Source organism: Ailuropoda melanoleuca, chromosome 8, assembly GCF_002007445.2.
Source record: "Ailuropoda melanoleuca isolate Jingjing chromosome 8, ASM200744v2, whole genome shotgun sequence".
In the NCBI taxonomy this organism is placed as follows: Eukaryota; Metazoa; Chordata; class Mammalia; order Carnivora; family Ursidae; genus Ailuropoda; species Ailuropoda melanoleuca.
In genome coordinates this window covers 25,978,411-25,999,070 of record NC_048225.1, presented here as the reverse complement: position 1 = coordinate 25,999,070, position 20,660 = coordinate 25,978,411, and the positions used below count along the sequence as shown (strand labels likewise).

Below are 20,660 nucleotides of genomic sequence, written 5' to 3'. Positions count from 1 at the left end.
TATTTTAAGAAAGGACTGAGGTGACAAAATTTGTTTGGTTTTTTTTTTAGCAAGATAATTAATTATTAGCAAGAGAGAAGATGGACTCATCTGAGGAGAAAACTGGTAGCAGGGGATCTAGTTAGAAGCTGCATTATTTAGCAAGACATGGCTAGAGCTTGAACTGAGGTAGGGCCAACAGGCAGGAGAGGAGAGACAGAGAGATACAGGGGGTCACTCAGAGGCAGACCTGAACTGAGCTGGCGAGTGATTGTAGGAGCAAGAAGGGTGGAGAGGGGTAGGGGGAAAGTGCAGTCCCCAGGTTTCACAAGCATAATTCAGTGAAACATGGAAGCCTATTCTAAGGAAATTTATTTATTTATTTATTTATTTATTTATTTATTTATTAAAGATTTTATTTATTTATTCAACAGAGAGAGACAGCCAGCGAGAGAGGGAACACAAGCAGGGGGAGTGGGAGAGGAAGAAGCAGGCTCACAGCGGAGGAGCCTGATGTGGGGCTCAATCCCACAACGCCGGGATCACGCCCTGAGCCGAAGGCAGACGCTTAACCACTGTGCCACCCAGGCGCCCCTATTCTAAGGAAATTTAAATATCCTATTTTACAGATGAGGAAAACAAAGGCTCTGGAGGAAAACAACAACAGCAACAACAACAACAACAACAACTCAATTCCAAAAGTCAGAGTTAATGACAGGGCTGGGATGAGAAAGAATATTCTAACTGATGTAAAGATCAAGAAATAGGGTCTATGGGGACATGCTCTGCAAACTGTAAATATAAAAGTCTCTCTGGTGTAATTCCTTGGAGAGCTAACTCTAGAAGGGAGTTGGAGGTGAGCCCCTGTTTGAAAGATAGTCTGCTACCATCTCCTAGATGGTAGGACCAGAACCATAAAAAGAGTTGGAAAAATCAGGTAGGAGTGGATCAGATTGTATCTTTTTTTTTTTTTTTAGATTTTATTTATTTATTTATTTATTTATGTGACAGAGAGACAGCCAGCTAGAGAGGGAACACAGCAGGGGAGTGGGAGAGAAAGAAGCAGGTTCCCAGCGGAGGAGCCCGATGTGGGGCTTGATGTGGGGCTCGATCCCAGAACGCCGGGATCACGCCCTGAGCCGAAGGCAGACGCCTAACGACTGCGCTACCCAGGCACCCTGGATCAGATTGTATCTTAACATCCAGAGAGAAGAGCATGTCATGAGGAAAGGAGGGAGATTCTGTGCAATCCCGAGTCAATAGTCAGCCCTCTTGCCCATTACACAAGTCACTGTTTTAGTCCTTTTTGCTTTCTGGAAAACACAGCCTACTGGTTTATGGACATATATGTGAACATACACACACGTGTGCAAACCCACATCTTCCTCAAATTACACTCAGAGAAAATCAAAGCCATTGAATGCAGACTCCTCCAACTTCCCACAACCACGCCGAAAGGTTTACATGAATCCATACCACGCAAGGACAGCTGATTCTCTCTTGTTTCATTTTTCTTTATCAGAGTAAGTTCTATACAACATAAAATTTACCATTTTAACCATTTTAAATGTGAAATTCACTAGCATTAAGTACATCCACACTGTTGTGCAACTCAACGTCACCATCCATCTCCAGAACTTTCTCATTATCCCCAAAGAGAAACTTTTCCCATTAAATAATAACTCCCCCTTTCTTCCTCCCCTCAGCTGCTGGAAACTTCTGTTTTCTGTCTCGATGGATTTGCCTATTTTGGTACTTCATATAAGTGGAACCATACAATATTTGTCCTTTTGTGTCTGACTTCTGTCACTCGGCATCATGTTTTCAAGGTTCATCTGTGTTGTAACACGTGTCAGAATTTCATTCATTAATTTCATTGAGGCTGGATAATACTTGATTGTACGTATGCACCATATTTCGTTTATCCATTGGTCCACTGTTGGACACTTGGGTTGCGTTTTTGCCGATTGGGAATAATGCTACTGTGAACATGGCTGTACAAATACCTGAGTCTCTACTTTCAAATTTTGGGGTTTTTTGGTATATACCAAGAAATTCAATTACTGAGTCATATGATAATTCCATTTATAATTTTGGGGGGAACCACCAAACTGTTTCCCACAATGGTTGCTGCACTTTACTTGCCCACCAGCAATGCACAGGAGGGTTCCAATTCAACTTCTCCATATATTCGCCAACATTTTTTACTTTCCTTTTTTAAGTTTTTTAACAATCGCCATCCTAATGGGTATAAAGTCTTATCTAATTATGATTTTGATTTGCAGTTCCCTAATGACTAGAAATATTGAAAACCCATGGTTAGATGCCACAAAGTACATAGTGATATCTTAACCACACATGTGCTGTATGGGCCCAAGGGCTTCTTCCGTCCTTTTCAAGGGGAGATCTAACATTCCCTCCTGTCATACAACATGCTAATTGCCTCCTAACATCCATCCTCCTCTTCATCTATAAGAAGAAAACATTACACCAGCCATGAACAAAGTGGAATGTTTTTGTGGTCACATAGAAAAACTTTTATTGTATCTAATCCACTTTTATTGTGTAGTTTCTGCCATTTGCAGTTGAATCCAATCCTAATAGGAATTCTGAAATAAGTTTCTCCTTCCTTCCTTTATATAGTAATGCAATTTGTCTTGTTCCTTGTCTTCAAGACTCATTCTTTTACCAGTGGTCAAGATCTGCTACCCCTTACACCCTCTCATATTCCCTAGGGGACCTCACTTCAGCAATATCTCCTGAGTTTTCCTTTCCTCCTTGCCCTTTAGGAACACCTGCCTTTCAGCATTCAAAGAGGTTTTTCCCATCTTATAAAAGCAACAACATTCTCTCCAACTGCAATTCCCCTTTGTTTCCCCATTCCTTCCTTCTTTATTTCTTAGCAACGGCAATAGCGACAACCAAAAAAATTTGAAACAATTGTCCGCATTTTCTATATCCTTACCTTACTTTTGTTCCCCACACTAGGGCTCCACCCCACAAAACTGTTCTCCCAAGGGGATAGAAGATGTTTTCATCACTAAGTGTAATCTTACTTGATCCTTTAGTAGCCTTTGACACTGTTATTTTCCCTGCCTTCTCCAAACATACGTCATTTGACCTTGAAGGCATCATGCTCTCCTGGTTTTTCTCATATGTTTTTGGTCACTTCCTGTCAATTATCTTCCCAAATCTCCTCTCTTCCCAACCTTTATATACTAGTCATCTAGTATGTTCTCTCTACTCCCTTCTTGGGTAGTTAATTGTATCTGTGTCATAGACCATCNCCCGAGTCAATAGTCAGCCCTCTTGCCCATTACACAAGTCACTGTTTTAGTCCTTTTTGCTTTCTGGAAAACACAGCCTACTGGTTTATGGACATATATGTGAACATACACACACGTGTGCAAACCCACATCTTCCTCAAATTACACTCAGAGAAAATCAAAGCCATTGAATGCAGACTCCTCCAACTTCCCACAACCACGCCGAAAGGTTTACATGAATCCATACCACGCAAGGACAGCTGATTCTCTCTTGTTTCATTTTTCTTTATCAGAGTAAGTTCTATACAACATAAAATTTACCATTTTAACCATTTTAAATGTGAAATTCACTAGCATTAAGTACATCCACACTGTTGTGCAACTCAACGTCACCATCCATCTCCAGAACTTTCTCATTATCCCCAAAGAGAAACTTTTCCCATTAAATAATAACTCCCCCTTTCTTCCTCCCCTCAGCTGCTGGAAACTTCTGTTTTCTGTCTCGATGGATTTGCCTATTTTGGTACTTCATATAAGTGGAACCATACAATATTTGTCCTTTTGTGTCTGACTTCTGTCACTCGGCATCATGTTTTCAAGGTTCATCTGTGTTGTAACACGTGTCAGAATTTCATTCATTAATTTCATTGAGGCTGGATAATACTTGATTGTACGTATGCACCATATTTCGTTTATCCATTGGTCCACTGTTGGACACTTGGGTTGCGTTTTTGCCGATTGGGAATAATGCTACTGTGAACATGGCTGTACAAATACCTGAGTCTCTACTTTCAAATTTTGGGGTTTTTTGGTATATACCAAGAAATTCAATTACTGAGTCATATGATAATTCCATTTATAATTTTGGGGGGAACCACCAAACTGTTTCCCACAATGGTTGCTGCACTTTACTTGCCCACCAGCAATGCACAGGAGGGTTCCAATTCAACTTCTCCATATATTTGCCAACATTTTTTACTTTCCTTTTTTAAGTTTTTTAACAATCGCCATCCTAATGGGTATAAAGTCTTATCTAATTATGATTTTGATTTGCAGTTCCCTAATGACTAGAAATATTGAAAACCCATGGTTAGATGCCACAAAGTACATAGTGATATCTTAACCACACATGTGCTGTATGGGCCCAAGGGCTTCTTCCGTCCTTTTCAAGGGGAGATCTAACATTCCCTCCTGTCATACAACATGCTAATTGCCTCCTAACATCCATCCTCCTCTTCATCTATAAGAAGAAAACATTACACCAGCCATGAACAAAGTGGAATGTTTTTGTGGTCACATAGAAAAACTTTTATTGTATCTAATCCACTTTTATTGTGTAGTTTCTGCCATTTGCAGTTGAATCCAATCCTAATAGGAATTCTGAAATAAGTTTCTCCTTCCTTCCTTTATATAGTAATGCAATTTGTCTTGTTCCTTGTCTTCAAGACTCATTCTTTTACCAGTGGTCAAGATCTGCTACCCCTTACACCCTCTCATATTCCCTAGGGGACCTCACTTCAGCAATATCTCCTGAGTTTTCCTTTCCTCCTTGCCCTTTAGGAACACCTGCCTTTCAGCATTCAAAGAGGTTTTTCCCATCTTATAAAAGCAACAACATTCTCTCCAACTGCAATTCCCCTTTGTTTCCCCATTCCTTCCTTCTTTATTTCTTAGCAACGGCAATAGCGACAACCAAAAAAATTTGAAACAATTGTCCACATTTTTCTATATCCTTACCTTACTTTTGTTCCCCACACTAGGGCTCCACCCCACAAAACTGTTCTCCCAAGGGGATAGAAGATATTTTCATCACTAAGTGTAATCTTGATCCTTTAGTAGCCTTTGACACTGTTATTGTCCCTGCCTTCTCCAAACATACGTCATTTGACCTTGAAGGCATCATGCTCTCCTGGTTTTTCTCATATGTTTTTGGTCACTTCCTGTCAATTATCTTCCCAAATCTCCTCTCTTCCCAACCTTTATATACTAGTCATCTAGTATGTTCTCTCTACTCCCTTCTTGGGTAGTTAATTGTATCTGTGTCATAGACCATCTTTGTTGAAGCTCAGAGGTCTCTTCTGAATTCCAGATCAGTGTAGCTGACTTCATATTGGATAGCACCTTGAAAATGCCCATTAGGCATTCAAACCCTTCATGACCCAAACTGCATTCATCACCATCTCCATAAAACCCACCTGAGCATCATTTACCCCAAAACAGAAAGTTTTCTTTCACTTCCCTTTATTACTTCTCATCCTCTTTCCTATCCACTTCCAAGTCATAACCCTACTACCTCCGTAACACTTGAATGCTCCCAAATCTCCCCATCTCTGCAGCACTCACCCTGGTTAACTTATGCCTGATTAGTTGCCACATCCTCTAGAAGGCTCCCTTGCCTCTAGTCTTGCCCCCATTTTAATTAATTTTCCACACTAACGCTAGAACAATATTTTAACATTTTTAAGTAAACCAAATAATGTTATCCAACAAGTAAAACTGCAAATCTGATCATGTTACTATTGGACATGCAACCCTTCAACACACTTTCTTCTCTCAATATAAAATCTTTTATAGGAAACATAAGGCCATTCAAGTTCTGACCTCTGCCTACATCTCTACCTACACATCTTGTCTTTCTACCTACTTCCCTTCTCCCCCATCCGTTTGAGCCCCAAAACCACACACACACACACACACATGCTCCATCTTGCCAGATTGGATACTGGATTCCTGAATTCCTACCATGCTCTCCTGACTCTAGACCTTGGCATATGCAGTCTCTTATACTTGTAATATTTATCTCTCCTCTTACCTGGTTAAATCTAGTCACCTTTGTGTCTCAGCTTTCACATCTCTTCCTTCTAGAAGAATTTTCTGACCTGAAAAATCTCCTAGTTGCTGCCATAGAAATCAACACTTGCTTTTATCTCAGCACTTACCATGTTGTATTGAATTGTCTACTTCGTTGAGTATAAGAACTCTGTTTTGTTGTTGTTTATGGCTTGCATACAGTAAGGTATGAATAAATCATTCTGGAGTGGGTGAAATATTAATGTAAGTAAGAACTTGGCCACGCCCTTGGGTCTATTATGTTGCTTTTTTTTTTTTAATCATTCACCTTGATGACGTGGAGATTACATGTCTATATCATTTGAGGATGACATAAAGCTGGTGGTGACAACTCATCAGAATCCAAAAATAATCTCAGTGGATTTAAATAAAGGACCCGAGATGCAGTAAAATTTCAAACTTAGATGAAACATTTAAAGAAAATTAACTATAAGCAAATAAGAGAGGTCTTACATAGTAACATTTTTGCCAGAGGAATGAGTACAACATCAATATGAACGAATAGTGTGGTAGCTCTGAAGAAAAAAAGAAAAGAAAAGAAAAGAATACAGTAATAAAGTGAACCTATGTAACTAGAAAGTCCAAAATATGGTAGGTAATAGTCCATGCCCTACTTTACCAATCAAACTACATCTGAGAGAATTTGTCTGGTAATGTATTTTAGTGGATCATTATCAACCTGGAGCATGTTCAGAAGACAAGGATCAGGATGATTAATGGTTTAAAAGTTATGCCATATGATAATCATAAGAAGGAACTAAGAATGTCAAGATAAGTAGGGCTCATGATAGCTATCTTTTAGAAAGAGGATCACACAATATTCCTTATATTTTTAAGCAGCTCTAATTGGCAGAAGTTAGTAAGAGGAAAATCTTTGCTCAACATAGATTCATTAGGATTATATTCATCTGTGAATAATAGAAACCTAATTAAATAAGGGTTTTATTTCCTCATACGTGATAGTGAGTATGGGAACATGTATTCTAGTGCTGGTACAACTGCTATGTCATCTTGAGCCCAAGTCCTTTAATTAGATTGAGCCATATGAAATTGCCTATACTCAACTATTTTTGATTTACCAAAACAGTTGGGTCCATTTGGTTCAACCTAAAGGCTTCCTTCTTTGCCATTTTTTTTAAAGTATCCTCCGTGCCCATTGTGGAGCCCAATGCAGGGCTTGAACTCACAGCCTTGAGATCAAGACCTGAGCTGAGATCAAGAGTTGGATGCTTAACTGACTGAGCCACCCATGCGCCCCTTTGATTAGTATGTATTATTTGTCCTCCTGTTTCCAAGCTGTTTCCTGGATCTCCAGGTTATGCCATTCTCTTAGTCAAGAGGAAGCAGTAATGGTAAGGCTTAAAAAACACAGGCTTCCCGAGTATAATCCTCAAAACTCCAAGGAAACTTGTGCTTACATCCCATTAACCTGAACTGCGTGACATGACCATACTCAGCTGTAAGGGAATTTCGGTGATGACTATTTTGAATGGGCACACTGCTGTCCTGAACACATTTAGAGCTCTGTTTATACAGAGAAAGGATAATAATTGATTTTGAGGTGGTATCAAAAGTGCTTGCCTGAATAGTGTTTTCTCACAGAGTTGATCAACTATGGAAAGGGGTGCTAATATCATTTATTCTCCATTGTATCTGCACAATAGAATCATCTGTAGTTATTTCAGAGTAGAAGGGACTCTGCCCTCCACTGACCTATTCAATGAGAATTTTTGTGAGTCATCCCTGGGCATCTGCTTATAACAATCTCCACAGGTGATTTTGATAGGCAGCCAGAACCGGGGACAACGATGTGGGGGGTTGGTGTCTGCTCACTGGGAATCTCTGGAATTGTCGGGCAGAAATTAGTGAACATCATTCAGATGGGATTGTTGCCTTAGGGGTGGAGACAGAAAATTCCATGATTTCTCACAACTCTAGGAGTCTGTGAAAAAGCTTTTGTATTTGATGATTAAATTATTTTGGCCTTGACAAGGCTTCAGCAGTGCAAGAAAGCAATGAAAAAAAATGGTGACAAGGCATTTAGATCCTTCTATTAAGAAGTATTAGGGGGAAAGGAAGGAGAAATATAAAACAATCAATTAATTCTTACAATCAATTAATTATTTGTTGTCAAAATTAGCAAAATGGTTTATCCAACTGCAGATGTCTATGCATCCCCAGTTGCATTGAGAAAAAAGCTGTCAGTTAACTTTTTCCATGTCTGGGCCAACTTTCTTCTTGAACGTTGAGAAGGAGAGTCAATGCCTTAGTGGACAACTTTGTGAAAGAAAGAAAAAGTAGATCTGAAGATAAGAAACACCTGACCACTTCATCTTCTCTAACTAAATATAATCCATCCAGTAACTTCCTTCTTTTCTTAGATCCAAACTTCCCCTGTCTGTCTCACTCCTCCTGATGCCAATGTAGGTTCAGAGCACCATGCCATCCTCCACTCATCTGATCTATTGACCACTAGAATGGCTATTTTCTGCTCTTGGGTAAGTTTAGTCATAAATGTTGAGCTCATGAGCCACAACCCAGGCACCTACAACATATGTTTTATGACTGATTATCACTAGGAGGGATTGTTAAAACATAGTATCACAGATTCAGAGTCCCAAAAAGATCTTGTCAGAAAGAAGGTATCAGTTGAATCTAATAAGATAACTGCAGAAAGGGTGAGTTTTGAGACCAGGTTATTGTGCACCGTGTAAAACACCACAGACATAGGATAAGGAAGGGTTGAATCGATAACAGCTCATCATAAGTTGACAGGTCATATGGCTCCTGAAAAACCTAAGGTGATCTCATGCCATTTTCCCTCTGTCTCTCCCTCTCTCTGTCCTTTCTTTCCAGCCATAATGCAGAAGATTGAATTTGTGCCAGGTGTTGTGCAAGGTGCCCTAGGAATGTAAAGATACATAAGGCAGTCCCTGACCTCTAGGAGCTCAGAGTCTGGCAAGGGAAGAATGACGTGGGAGCACTATGCAGTGCGTGATGGATGTTAAGAATAGAGGTAAGTACAAGAGAAATGGAGGCATGAAGGATGAAATGAGAGGCTTCAGAGGGAGGCTGAGCCTGGAGTTTCTTCTTGAATTATAAGTGTTTTTGAGGTACAGGAGGACAGCACTCAGCAGAGGGAGCAGTGTGCACACATGCTGTGAGGACGAGCCCTCAAGCAGGCTATGGAACAGGAGTGCTGTTTTAGGATTAGGAGAGGCTCACAAACCCAGGCCAGACCCGTGGTGTTGCCAATACCTTTCCAAAGAGCTGAGACTTCATCCCCTTTGGGTTTGGAACCAGGAGAGGTCATATTCCATAATATTTTGGGCTACTCAGAGTGCAATGGGAGAAGAAGACTTTAAGAATACGGAGTAACCAGACCAACTTTAGAGAAAAGCAATCAGCACCCTTTCTGTGGATGATAATATAGAAAATAGAAAAAACGCTGGGGATATTTAACCTCGTGGAGAGAAAATTTGAAGGAAGGGGGAGGAAATCATTTTTTTCAAATATTTAAAGAAAAGTCATGTTGAAGAAGGACAGACTTGTCCTGTGGATGGCAGTATTCATATCAATCATAATACTATTAGGTAATATTTATTGAGAACATACTATGTGCTAGGCAGTGTTCCAAGCACTTTATCTGCAGCAACTTATTTAATCCTCAAAACAGCCTTAAAGCTAAGTCTCATAATTATCTCCATTTTATAGAAGAGGAAAGGGAATCACAGAGGTTGACTGAATTGCCTAAGGTTTCAAACCAGGAAGTGGCAGAGCCAGGGTTTGGACCCAGGCAATCCAACCACTATGTTATAATGTCTCTCTGGACCTAGAGTAAATGGCCAGAATCTATAAGAAGACAGATTCTCCTTCTTTGTCTCCTTCTTTGTCTTCCTTCTCTTCCTGTCTTCCTGAAATCCAATGGTCAGTTATAATAGACTATCTGGAGAGATGCATGTTCCCCCTTATTGGAGATAGAAGCTAGGGGACCACTGCAGCAGCACTGTTGAGGTATCAGAGCTCAAGGAGAGGGACTGAAATAAGTCATCCTGAAAGTTTTTCTGGGCTTGAGGTGGTTGGGACTGTAGGACTGGCTGACATAACAGCGTGAGCACTCTGGGGGGCCCTCAATGTGAGTACTTCCTAAGTTAACCAGAGACTGCCCTGGGCACAAATTTGCATGGTAACTCTGTTCCCCGTGTGCCTTCTATCCTGTGCACCCTATCAAAACAGACCAAGTTTTCACTCTTGCATGCCCTGCAGGAACTGACCTGGCCTGAGGAGTGGAAGCAGCATCACCTCTGCCTAACACACTAGCTGCAAAATTGCCATTGAGGTTCTCAGCGTTGAGGTTTTGTTGCCCATGAGAAGGAGAGCAAAGGAAGCAACACTGCGGGCTAACTCACTCTTGGGGATGAGAAGTGGAGCCTGAGCAGGAGAGAAACGTGCAGACCTTCACACTGAGGAATGGAGCTTCTTCCAAGACTCGCCATCACTTAGCACTCACTAAATCCACTCTAACACATTCTTTGACCCACATTGAAGGGGCTCCTGAATTTCTCTTATAAGATGGGTCAGTTAAGAATCCTTATCATTCCTGATTCCCTCTACCTAAAATGCTGTTAATCCTTTTTCCCCATTCTAAGGATGCCTTAAAAGAAATGCATGTATAAATAGGTCCCTGACGTAGTAGATAAGATAGAGCATGCGAGTTCGCATGCACACGCACCATTCACACATTCTGACTTTGGTCATCTATCTGTAACTATATGCCTACATTCTTAGCTTCCTGCAAGCAGAAACTGCTTCCGAATACTTTCTTCTAGCATCACTATTTTTCAGGTGCTATATTCGAAAAGACTATTGGCAGAATTGCAAAATGTTGAACTTGAAATGAAACTTGACAATAATTTTAGTCCAAGTTCTTTATTTTAAAGATGCGGAAACTGAGGCTCACAGGGACGAGGTGAATTACCCAAGATCATAGGACAATTCAGATGACTTTAGAGGTATAATTTTTTAAACCTGACCACATATGAGAACCTCTTACAGAGCTCTGAATAAGATTGATGATGAAATTCTTTTTTTTGTTGGTCTGGGGTAAGGTTCAGTCATTGGTATTTTTATAAAGCTCCTCAGACAATTTGATGCACCAGGTTAGAGTACCACTGATATTGAGGATGAAAATATTGCAAATAAACACACATGGCACCTACCCTCTGAGGACTTTCCAGGCTCTGAGATGAGGTCAGGGGCTGTAGAATTGCTGCAGGCTGCTTGACTTGGAAGAATTGAGATCCATGACAAAGGCAGTTATCTGTTCTCCTACGTGAGAAAAGCTAAGAACAATCATCACCACCACTATGGGAATGCAGATAGAAGCAGCCAGGTAAACAATCATTCTAGAGCATTCCGAAGACAGCTAGTACCCAGTGTGAGCCTAAGAGAAGCTATATTCCCTCTTTTACATACAGCTGAAAACACAAGTTGATGGATTTGTAAAAGGCTTGTGTCCCAACTGGGGTATATGACCAGAGGAGAGCAAATAAATCACGATGCATTCTTATTATTCCAGGAACCTTAAGTTACATGTGATGAGTGGGTAGCAAATAAAAGGGTTCTCAGAAGGGAGATTATCTTAGATCTGCCCTGAGTTATGAATCCCTCACAGAGGTTCCCTGCACTTATTTGCATCGTCCAGACTAGCTGCCAGAGGCAAATCCTTCCCCGGCCTTATATAAGTTGTCTACCCACCCCGCTCCCCTTACCTTCCCTGGCCCTCTAGTTCTGTGCAGAAGGCAGGGCCAGAAGGAGGTGGGGAGGCTACCAGACAGGGTGGCATCGTGCCAAGAATCAGCTAATAACTTGAATGACAAAAGACAATTGTCACAAAGCCAACAAACTTACACCAGCTTTCATCATCCACATACTAACTGAGGGCACATCAAACAGGCAGGAGCCCTTTCTTGGCAGGAGACAGCAGGGAGGAGCAAAGGCAGCACCTCTTACGTGTTATTAACACATAACTGGAGTCGTGCACCCTCTCGCTGTGCTCTCTAGGTAAAAAAGGATCAAGGGCTAGTTGCTGTCTGGCCGCCCACCATCATTGCCGTAAGAAACCAGAAGCTGTCATGCACTCTTTCCTCTTGCTTCTGGCAGCCCTGTTGGTGCTTCTGAATGCTAGTAAAAAGGATGGCAAACCAAGTCAAATCTTGGAAACTCTACTCTGTCTTTGGTCTCATCCTTTAGTTCGTTTTAGTAACTGATACATTTATCCCCACCACCTACAACTATACACGGAACATAATAGACACTCAATAAACACTTGCTGGGTGACAGAACCAATAAATACACACACAGCTACAGTCTGTGTTGAGTTCGAGTCTGGTGGCACCACCAAGTAAAGCAAAGGCAGCATCTCCAGAGTGTGAATCTGAATGAGCCATGAAGCCAAAACTAGCCAGTTCTTTGAACAGTCTTTTATAACTGTGAAGGCAATACTCTTAGAGAAGAAAAAAAAAAATCAAATTTAGTAACCTAGGATGTCCTTAGTAACAGTGCTAAAGAACGTGTTTTCCAATATTTGATTTCTTAGCTTGACAGTCTCTCTTGAAATATTCTCTTCTCAGCACCGAAAATGTGAATCTTTGTTGGTTTGTTTTGCAGTTTGCAAATGACTTACAGAGTTTCTGTTTTTCTTCTTGCAAATAAACAAAAGGCCATCTCTCTAATATGACTTAAGTGGGGGAGTATCTGTGATCTGTCATGGTTTTGGAAGGAGAAGAGGACAGGAGGGGGAAGTAGAAAGGAAAATGAGGGAAACTGGAACAGGCAGGGTATAGAAGCTGAACAAAACGTGGGCAAGTGGCAAAGGTAAATCAGATATGGGAAATTAGAGTGGCAGGGATATCAAAGAGCTGAGGACTCTGTAATCAATCAACGGGGTCCTGGGGACCCTTGCTGGGGACGGCTGAACTCACCCACCAGTTCGTTGGTCCCCCCTTCCTCCTGCTATCATCAGGGCTCCTTGTGAACTGGGAAGACAGACCTTCCCTCCTTCTCCTGGGCAAGCCTGCACGAAGTGGAGCAACCCCTGCCAGCATGACCTAGATCTGTCAACTGATCAATTACTGCTCCCGTAGAGGAGAAGAAGGAAGAATGGAAGAGGGGAAAAAAAGGGAAATGGAGAAAAAGAGGAAAGGGGGAGAGAGGGCAGAAGGAGGGAGGGAGGGAGGGGAAGAGACAGAATGAGAGCTAAGGTGGAGGAACACATAGATCTTTTAAGTTTAAGCAGTGATATCACGAGCAGGCTTCATCCAGAAGGTTCCGTAAATAAATACAGAAATACAGAAAATAAAATAGAAAGCTCTCAGAGATAATTGACCAAAATCGCAGTCAAAGCGGAGGATTGAGTCCTCTTTTCCCCCACTTTTTCTAATCCAGACTAGAGCTGTTTTTACCCTTGAAACTCTCAGCTCTGGCTTTCTTCCCCTAGTCCTCCTCCTTTCCGCCACCTGCCCGCCCCTCCAGCCAGCATTGCACCCCCCATGCAGAAGTCTCCTTTTACAAATGGATGGAAGGCAGGCCTCCTTCATGCTCCTTCCAAAGTCCCTCCGCCCTTCCCCAGTGCACTTGAGAGTGGAATGGAATAGAAGCATCCACTACCAGGGGAGGAAGGCTACAATGGCACCACCGGACCCCATCTGACCTGTATACCATCGATTACTTTATTTTTGTATGTTTCCATCTTTTATGTTTAATTTGTTTTATTGAATTTCAAATGACTATAGACATAAAGTAAACATTTAACAAGCCAATAGAGCAGAAAGGAAGTAAACTGCATAAACACAAGCGGTCTCAGCATGGAGTTCCACTTAGCACCACATGTCTGGAGTGTTACAAGCATTAATGAGTCCTTACAACACCCAGGGGAGTTGCTCCCCAGCCTGGCAGGCAGGTGGGGAGACAGACTCACAGAGGAAAAGATTTTCCCCTACAGAAAACATAGGCTACTTCGAGCTCAGATGTGCATGCTCCCCACCGAGCCTTGCACCGGCCACCAGAACCACACTGGAACCTGGAAGGCATGCTCATGAGAATGTTTGAAGAGTGTGTAGGGCCTCCGCTGAGGTCGAATATAAAGCAAAGTTTGTTTGCATCTTTGGCGTTCTGGTTGGTAGGGGCGAGCAGACCATGAACGCCAAACTCAAAAAACCTGGAACAGAGCCAACTCCCAGACGTGATGATCCCATCCAAAGCGTGTTCACCCTTAGCAGACAGACATGAAAAGATGCTGCAAATCTTTTCAGCCTGTGTCTCCTGACCATGCTGGAAGCACGTGGCTCGTGTTGATTTAGAAATGTCATCCGTTCTCAGGATATTAAGAGAGATCACTGCATCCCAATGGATAAACTGTGGCTGAAGGCAACCCCGGGTTGTTTGAACCATCCGTGACCAGTGGGCGGTCCCAGCCCAGGTCACTGTACCTCTAGGCAACCAGAATGCAGGCATGCCAAGGACAGAAGCCAGACATTCCAGAATGGAGCACCTGAGCAGGGAAGCAGGAGAGACCATCTCTTCGAGGACACAGTTGAGCACCTCTAATACCAGCATGATGGGAGAAGCTTCCTGAGAAACAACAGAAGTCAGGGGCTAGGCGTCCAGCTCATCAGAAGGCATTATTGGGCTGATATTCGGCTTGAACAGTGCCACAGAGGGAGAACCAGCACCAGGACGAGGCTTTGCACCTGGTCACTAAAGCTGCAATCCCGAGAATGGTCTTCATGCAGCAAGGCCTGCTGGTCAGGGCTGCGACTCTCCAGGTGCCCTTGATCAAACGCTCAGAAGACCACCACCGAACATCAAGGATGACGGTGAGCTGCATTGGTTGTGCTGTGCCCGGCTTGCCTCTCACTTGCCCCAAGCTGGCAGCAGCAAGCATGGCAGCCAGGGTTTACTTTGTAAGGCTCCTCTGTCTCTTTGCCCTGCCTTTTTTTTTTGGGGGGGGGGGTCGCGGTTGTGATTGCAAGTGCCCACAATGCTTACATCAGGCTCAGGATCCCATCATCCCACACTGATTTTTCACTTTGTCAGTAAACATTGTTATGGCCTCATCTGCCTCCCACATCCCCGAAGCATCACCCAACGCAGCCTGCTGCTGGCACCCAGACGTTTCCTGTGAGTGGCAGGAAGTTGGCCGATCTGCCCAGCTGAACAGTGTCCGTGTCGTCGGCGCTGAGTGAAGGAGAGCGGGAACTTAGCCCCAGAGTCCTTTCCTTTCTGCTCTGCCTGTTTGTGTCTCAGGTGGGCAGATATAAGTTGATGTGGGGTGTGAGGAGATGAGAAAATTTGAAAGGTAAGACAGGAATCTAGCCAAGCTCATTGGAAGGTGTTAAAGGGAGCATTAATCCTTCGAAGGAGAAATGGTCGGGTTTCTAGAAAGAGGCTGCAGCACCACCAGCCATTCCTTTCAGAGCCTCTCCGTGGCAGAAGGTGGGCGGTGTGCTGAAAAGGACAGCCGCCTAATCCAGCTTTCCCAGCTCCTGCTCCCAGGAAAGGGAGCCGCTAGTTAATCAACCCTGGTGCGTTTTAGGGCCAGAGCCCCAGGGTGCTAATCCCCCCTTCCCTCCTGCCCCTCACTAATCAGTGCTGATTCCCTTGGAGATTCCCTCCCCCTCTAAGCTGGATCATGGTTGTTGGTGGGGTTGGGGGGAGGAGAGGGTCAGAAAGGGGTCCCTCATCTGCCACTAGCCCTGGACACCTTTTTTAAGAAGGCAAGAAACCCGGGAAGTAGCATCTCTGGGAAGAGCCAGCTTAAAACAAAAACAGAGAAGAAAAAAATTGCCTTGGAATGTGTACTGCATTCTAACTAGTCCCACTGGGTCAATGCAATAGGGGTGGATTATTGCAGGCAAGACCCGGGCTGCCTCAGTAATTCTGTAAGTTTGACAAGAGATAGCTGGCAGACTCCTGCTTCTATCCCCTCGAGAGAGAAAACAGACATCACCTTTGCCAGTCCAACTGGCTTATGGTGTGGGGGTCTTTGGGGGTTTATTCTTCCTTAAAATTGGGCCGCCTGTTTTATTACGACACATGGAAGCCTATGCAGAGCTGCCTCAAGGTGGGTAGCACAAATGAGGCCGTTATCCTCCTAAGGAAAGTCAAACTGGGCAGAATGTGAGGAGGTTTAAGATACCCCTGTCACCTCTACCCCGCGCCAAGATAGGAACAAGCCCACGAAATCCGATTTCACCCTGGAGAATTTTGTACCACCACTTTCTACTCATCTATTTAAGGATGATTCAAAGTCTGAGCAAATATTATGCTTCCCTGCATTTATTTCTGATGGGGGGGAAAATCACGTATGCTAATTTATATGTAAATTCAGTATGGCCCTGGGGCTCCTGGCATGCTGCCAATAGGGCTGTTGATGGTGGAAGTTTGGCCATTGTCTCCAGTTTGATGTATAGATAGAAGAGACACAGACCAGAGGCCAGATGGAAATTATTGAGGACTTGGGACCTTCCCTTTCCCTTCCTCTGACCCTTCACTCTACCCTCCGTCTACTCAGTTTTCATGTCTGCTGTTAGCATCATAGAAGCCTGGCCCTGAGCTCAGTTTCCCCACTGCTGGTGTTGGAGCTCTGCCCTTCTCAGGTGAGCCCCTAAGCACCAACAGGCAGGGGTGCGTATCCTCCCCTCCACACACATGCATATACACATACATGCGCACTCTCGCTATTGCTGCTCTGTATTACGTAAGACGACTCAGTCAAGGGTGCCTCCAAGTTGGCTCCTTTACTCTTACACGCACTAATGCTCCCATGGGAGAGGAGAGAGATACTGAGGCCAGTGCCCCTCTGAGGCTGAACGCAGCAGACGACAGATACCCCTGCAAAATCCACCACGGTGAACTTCCTTGTCCCTCGGGCTGCCATCCCTCCAGCACCCCTTGCCTTCCTCCTTGAGCCCCAGCCACGGGTACACACGCATTTGATTCTTCCCAGCCTGGTCCTCTCTGCCCACCTCGTGTGTGTCTGTATGGTAGCCACTGCAGCTGATGTCAAGGGGACAGAGGCAGCCCCCAAAGCCTACCCTCAGAGAGGGGTCCGCAGGACCAGAGGTGGGGACAGACAAGACCCTGAGAACTCCATACTGTGGTAGGAGAAGGGAATGAGGTGGGTGGAACTCCCCATCCTTTTTCGCCCTGTGAGACTGAACTTTCCTCTGGGAATACAAGGCACAGTACTGAGCTTCCGCATGGGATCCTGTCTGCAAGCTCTGCTGGACCACCCAGGGAAAGTTTCTCTGCCTGTCTCAATCCCTATGAGTTTAAGCACCTTCAATATGAAAAAAGCAAGTCAGACCCTCCAGAGGATGGGTGGGCGAGAGCAAGCAGGTGAGCAGATGATACCGCTGCTGGAACGTCCGCGCTAGGACAGAGTGTGGGGCCACACGGTGCAGCAAATGGACTCAAGGTGGAAGCAGATTCCAAATGCACCCCAACACAGCACAACCAACATCAAAGGGTGCCCTGGGCCAGAGAGCTAGCCCACCCTCAACTGCATCCCCTGTGCCTTGGCTTCCCGCCCCCATAAATAAACAGAAAATTAGCATTCCACTCTTCTTACCTCTCTCCCTTCAACTTGGAAAATCTTTCCGAATTTCAGATCCCCCTGAGTGTTCCCACTACCTTGTTATCCTCCCCCAAGCTCGCTGCCCCCACCACAAACACACCCCAAACACATTAAAAACTAATACAGTTGTCCCCCACTGCTGCAAATTGCAAATTGATTCATCCCTTCAAGCTGGGTCTCCGACCAGATCTTTCAGGATACAGTTACCTGATTCTTCCTAGCCTGCATTTTTCAGTTGCTCCTTTTAGAAGCTTTGCAAGTTTCCTGGCCGATATTTAAAGTTTCCTCTTGTAATTTCTTCCCAGTAACATAAGCAACACATTAGCAACCCCGCTGCCCTCTGAATCTGTAATTTTCCCCTGCTTCTGTGTGTGCTCTGTTGTGTATGTGTGCAAGAATGTACATAAAGCCAGGGAGACCAGTACATTGCCACGCACCTAACAGGAGCGCCAGACACATTTTACTTATGCATATACATTCCCCCATTCCGGTAGCAGCCAGAATCAAATCAATATTCTCACAGCCTGGTAGGGAGAATGAAGTCCCAGCCATGCTGTTTAAACGCTCTCTCCTCCTGCAAACCGCGCAGCACAGCCGACTTGGGGAGCCTGTGAATCCTATAAAGCACACTGTACGATTCCTGGGTCTACTGTAGGCAAATCAATAGCAAGCTCTTACCTTGAAAGAGAAACAGAGCAGCCAGCCCCGTGAAGATTGCCCAAGAGATAGAATTGTGCGTTTTTGCCTGGATGGTTTTCATGATTTTTTTTTTCTTCTTCTTTTTCTTCTTTTTTGTCAGGTTCGGTTTTTTCTTTCTTTCTTTCCTGACAGATTGCGTTGCTCTCAAGCTGTTGGAAGGAGATTTAAATCCACTGTTTTGCTGAAGGACACAACAAGAAAGCCGAGGGTGTGAGAGAGTGTGACTTCTCAGTAATTATCTCTACTCATACTCTGGCACTGAGACACATCGTACAATCTGGCCCTGGACAGCCCTCCTACAAGCTGCAATCATTGGTTCTAATCCAAGGATTGACAGAGCTACAACACACGCGCGCCGGCACACACACACACACACACACACACACACACACACACACTCAGGAATCATTTACTGGGCAAATCAGGCTAGCTGATTAAAGAGACAGGAGCCTGGAGAGATGGGATGATAAATGCCACTTTGCCCCTTCTATATTACTTTCATTTTTTAAACTCAGAGCCCCAAGCATCCAAAAATCCCTTTCCTTCTGGCATTCCCTGGCCTCCTGAACTCAGATTCCCTGTGCACTGGAAAAATCCCATAGCCAGCAACGGCTTACAGGAAATTTTAAAGGGACATTTTCATGCTCAGTGAAACTTGCAAAGATGAGTCAAATTTCATTTGTTGGTACCTATTTTCCTCTCCGATGAAAATATCATTCAGTGACAGATTTTTTTTTTCTCTCTCTCTCTCATCTTTCACCTTTTCCCAATCAACCTCTTACTTGGTTGCTTTGAAAATAAATAACTTTCTCTTTTCTTCTGCTGTCACTCCGGTTTCAGAATACCTGTATTACTCCTATTTTTCATTCACTTAATTTATTTGCTAAAGTCATCCGTGTGTATACAATACGATGAAAAAGGATGAGGCTTCTGAGATCTCTGGAGTGCTGCAGTCTGAATGAGGAGAACCTTCTCCAAGAGAGAGCAAGAAATGAGTTTATTCTCCATGCCTCAGTCAACCTACATTCATTAAAAAGAGTAATATAAATGCTTGTATCTTAAAATGCAGCAAGACAGATTGAAGTTAGACAGGCCGAAGGACTTTCGGGGTGTGGATTTTGTATGTGCTTATAAAATGTCCTCAGAGAGTTGCAGACATTCATCTCCTTGGTGATGAGTAAGAAGAAAAATCAGACAGAAATAGTCAAATGGGCGTAATGACTTCTTGAGGGACTTCTAATTCTAAGGACCTGGAGGTTGATGTGAATTTTTGGTTTCTTCTTTTGGGAAGGAAGTTATGGGATGTGAATAAACTTATGGAACACTTAGCCCCTCAAAGACCCTTTCCTAGCTGATTCTGACAAATATATACCATCACGATGCCTCAACATACATTTTAGAAATATTTCTTCCAAATCTCCACGGCTAATTACTGTACTTCCTTGTAACCCCTATAATAATGGTAATGCATATATTCCTGAACTGCATAGGACAAAAGTACTTCTTGTCCGTTTCTATTTAAGAGCGTACAGGCAAAACGAGAACAGTTCTGCCATTCTGCGCCAAGTTTACGTGGTGAGTTCCCCCTGCGTTGTGTGTGAAAAGGAATGGTGGCCCCCTGGAGGTGTGCAGCCCAGCGACCAAGTGGAAGGAGCTCTGAGGTTTGCTCACACAAACCGAAGGACCGTGGGTAGCTCATTTTACCTCTGTGATCCTTGTCCTCTCATTCGTAAAGCTAGAGAATTGGAATAATGTCCAGGATCTCTCCATTTTAAAGGTGTTTTATGTTAACGGAGGTTTTTTTGTCCTCCCCCCCCCCGCTAACTATGCTCTAATTCATATGTCCATCAAAATGTCCTTGATATTGTGAGCTCCCGGTGGAATTTTATCTCTCTACTAGCCTTTTTGTGTGGTGCTCAGCAGAGTGACATGTGCAATTAAATGCTTTGGAATGGCTGTGGCAACCGTGAGCGATACAGTACAGAAAGAAGGAGGGCTTCCTTTTACCATCATGCCACGGCTCTCCAGAAGGATGATAAAGACCGTGGGTCATTGATAAGTCTTTAGTCCCTCCCCGGACAGGCAGAGACACTAACATTTGTAAATGTCCTCACCCTAAATTGCCATAAATCTGTACACTGACCCATTTTTATTAAGCAACTGTATGGGTGACAACAGTAGTGCACGAATAATTCTGGGTGATATGTACTGAACATTTGCTTGCGTCG

The 20,660-nt window shown here is 43.6% G+C and overlaps 1 protein-coding gene and 2 non-coding genes across 3 annotated transcripts in view; all 3 read right to left on the bottom strand.

Moving 5' to 3' along the window:
- The window catches only part of NTM (neurotrimin), a 965,418-nt gene extending 946,603 nt beyond the window's left edge, over nucleotides 1-18,815 (bottom strand). The window contains exon 1 of the mRNA XM_034666097.1: nucleotides 18,412-18,815. Coding sequence (XP_034521988.1) covers nucleotides 18,412-18,493 — 82 coding nt within the window. The 5' untranslated portion in view covers nucleotides 18,494-18,815. The remainder of the gene's footprint in view (nucleotides 1-18,411) is intronic.
- LOC117803639 lies at nucleotides 2,287-2,413 on the bottom strand. Its single transcript, XR_004627581.1, has one exon. It is a non-coding gene; the product is annotated as a U6atac minor spliceosomal RNA (small nuclear RNA).
- Nucleotides 4,324-4,450, bottom strand: LOC117803638. The gene has a single exon (XR_004627580.1). It is a non-coding gene; the product is annotated as a U6atac minor spliceosomal RNA (small nuclear RNA).
- Nucleotides 18,816-20,660: the final 1,845 nt, after the last annotated feature.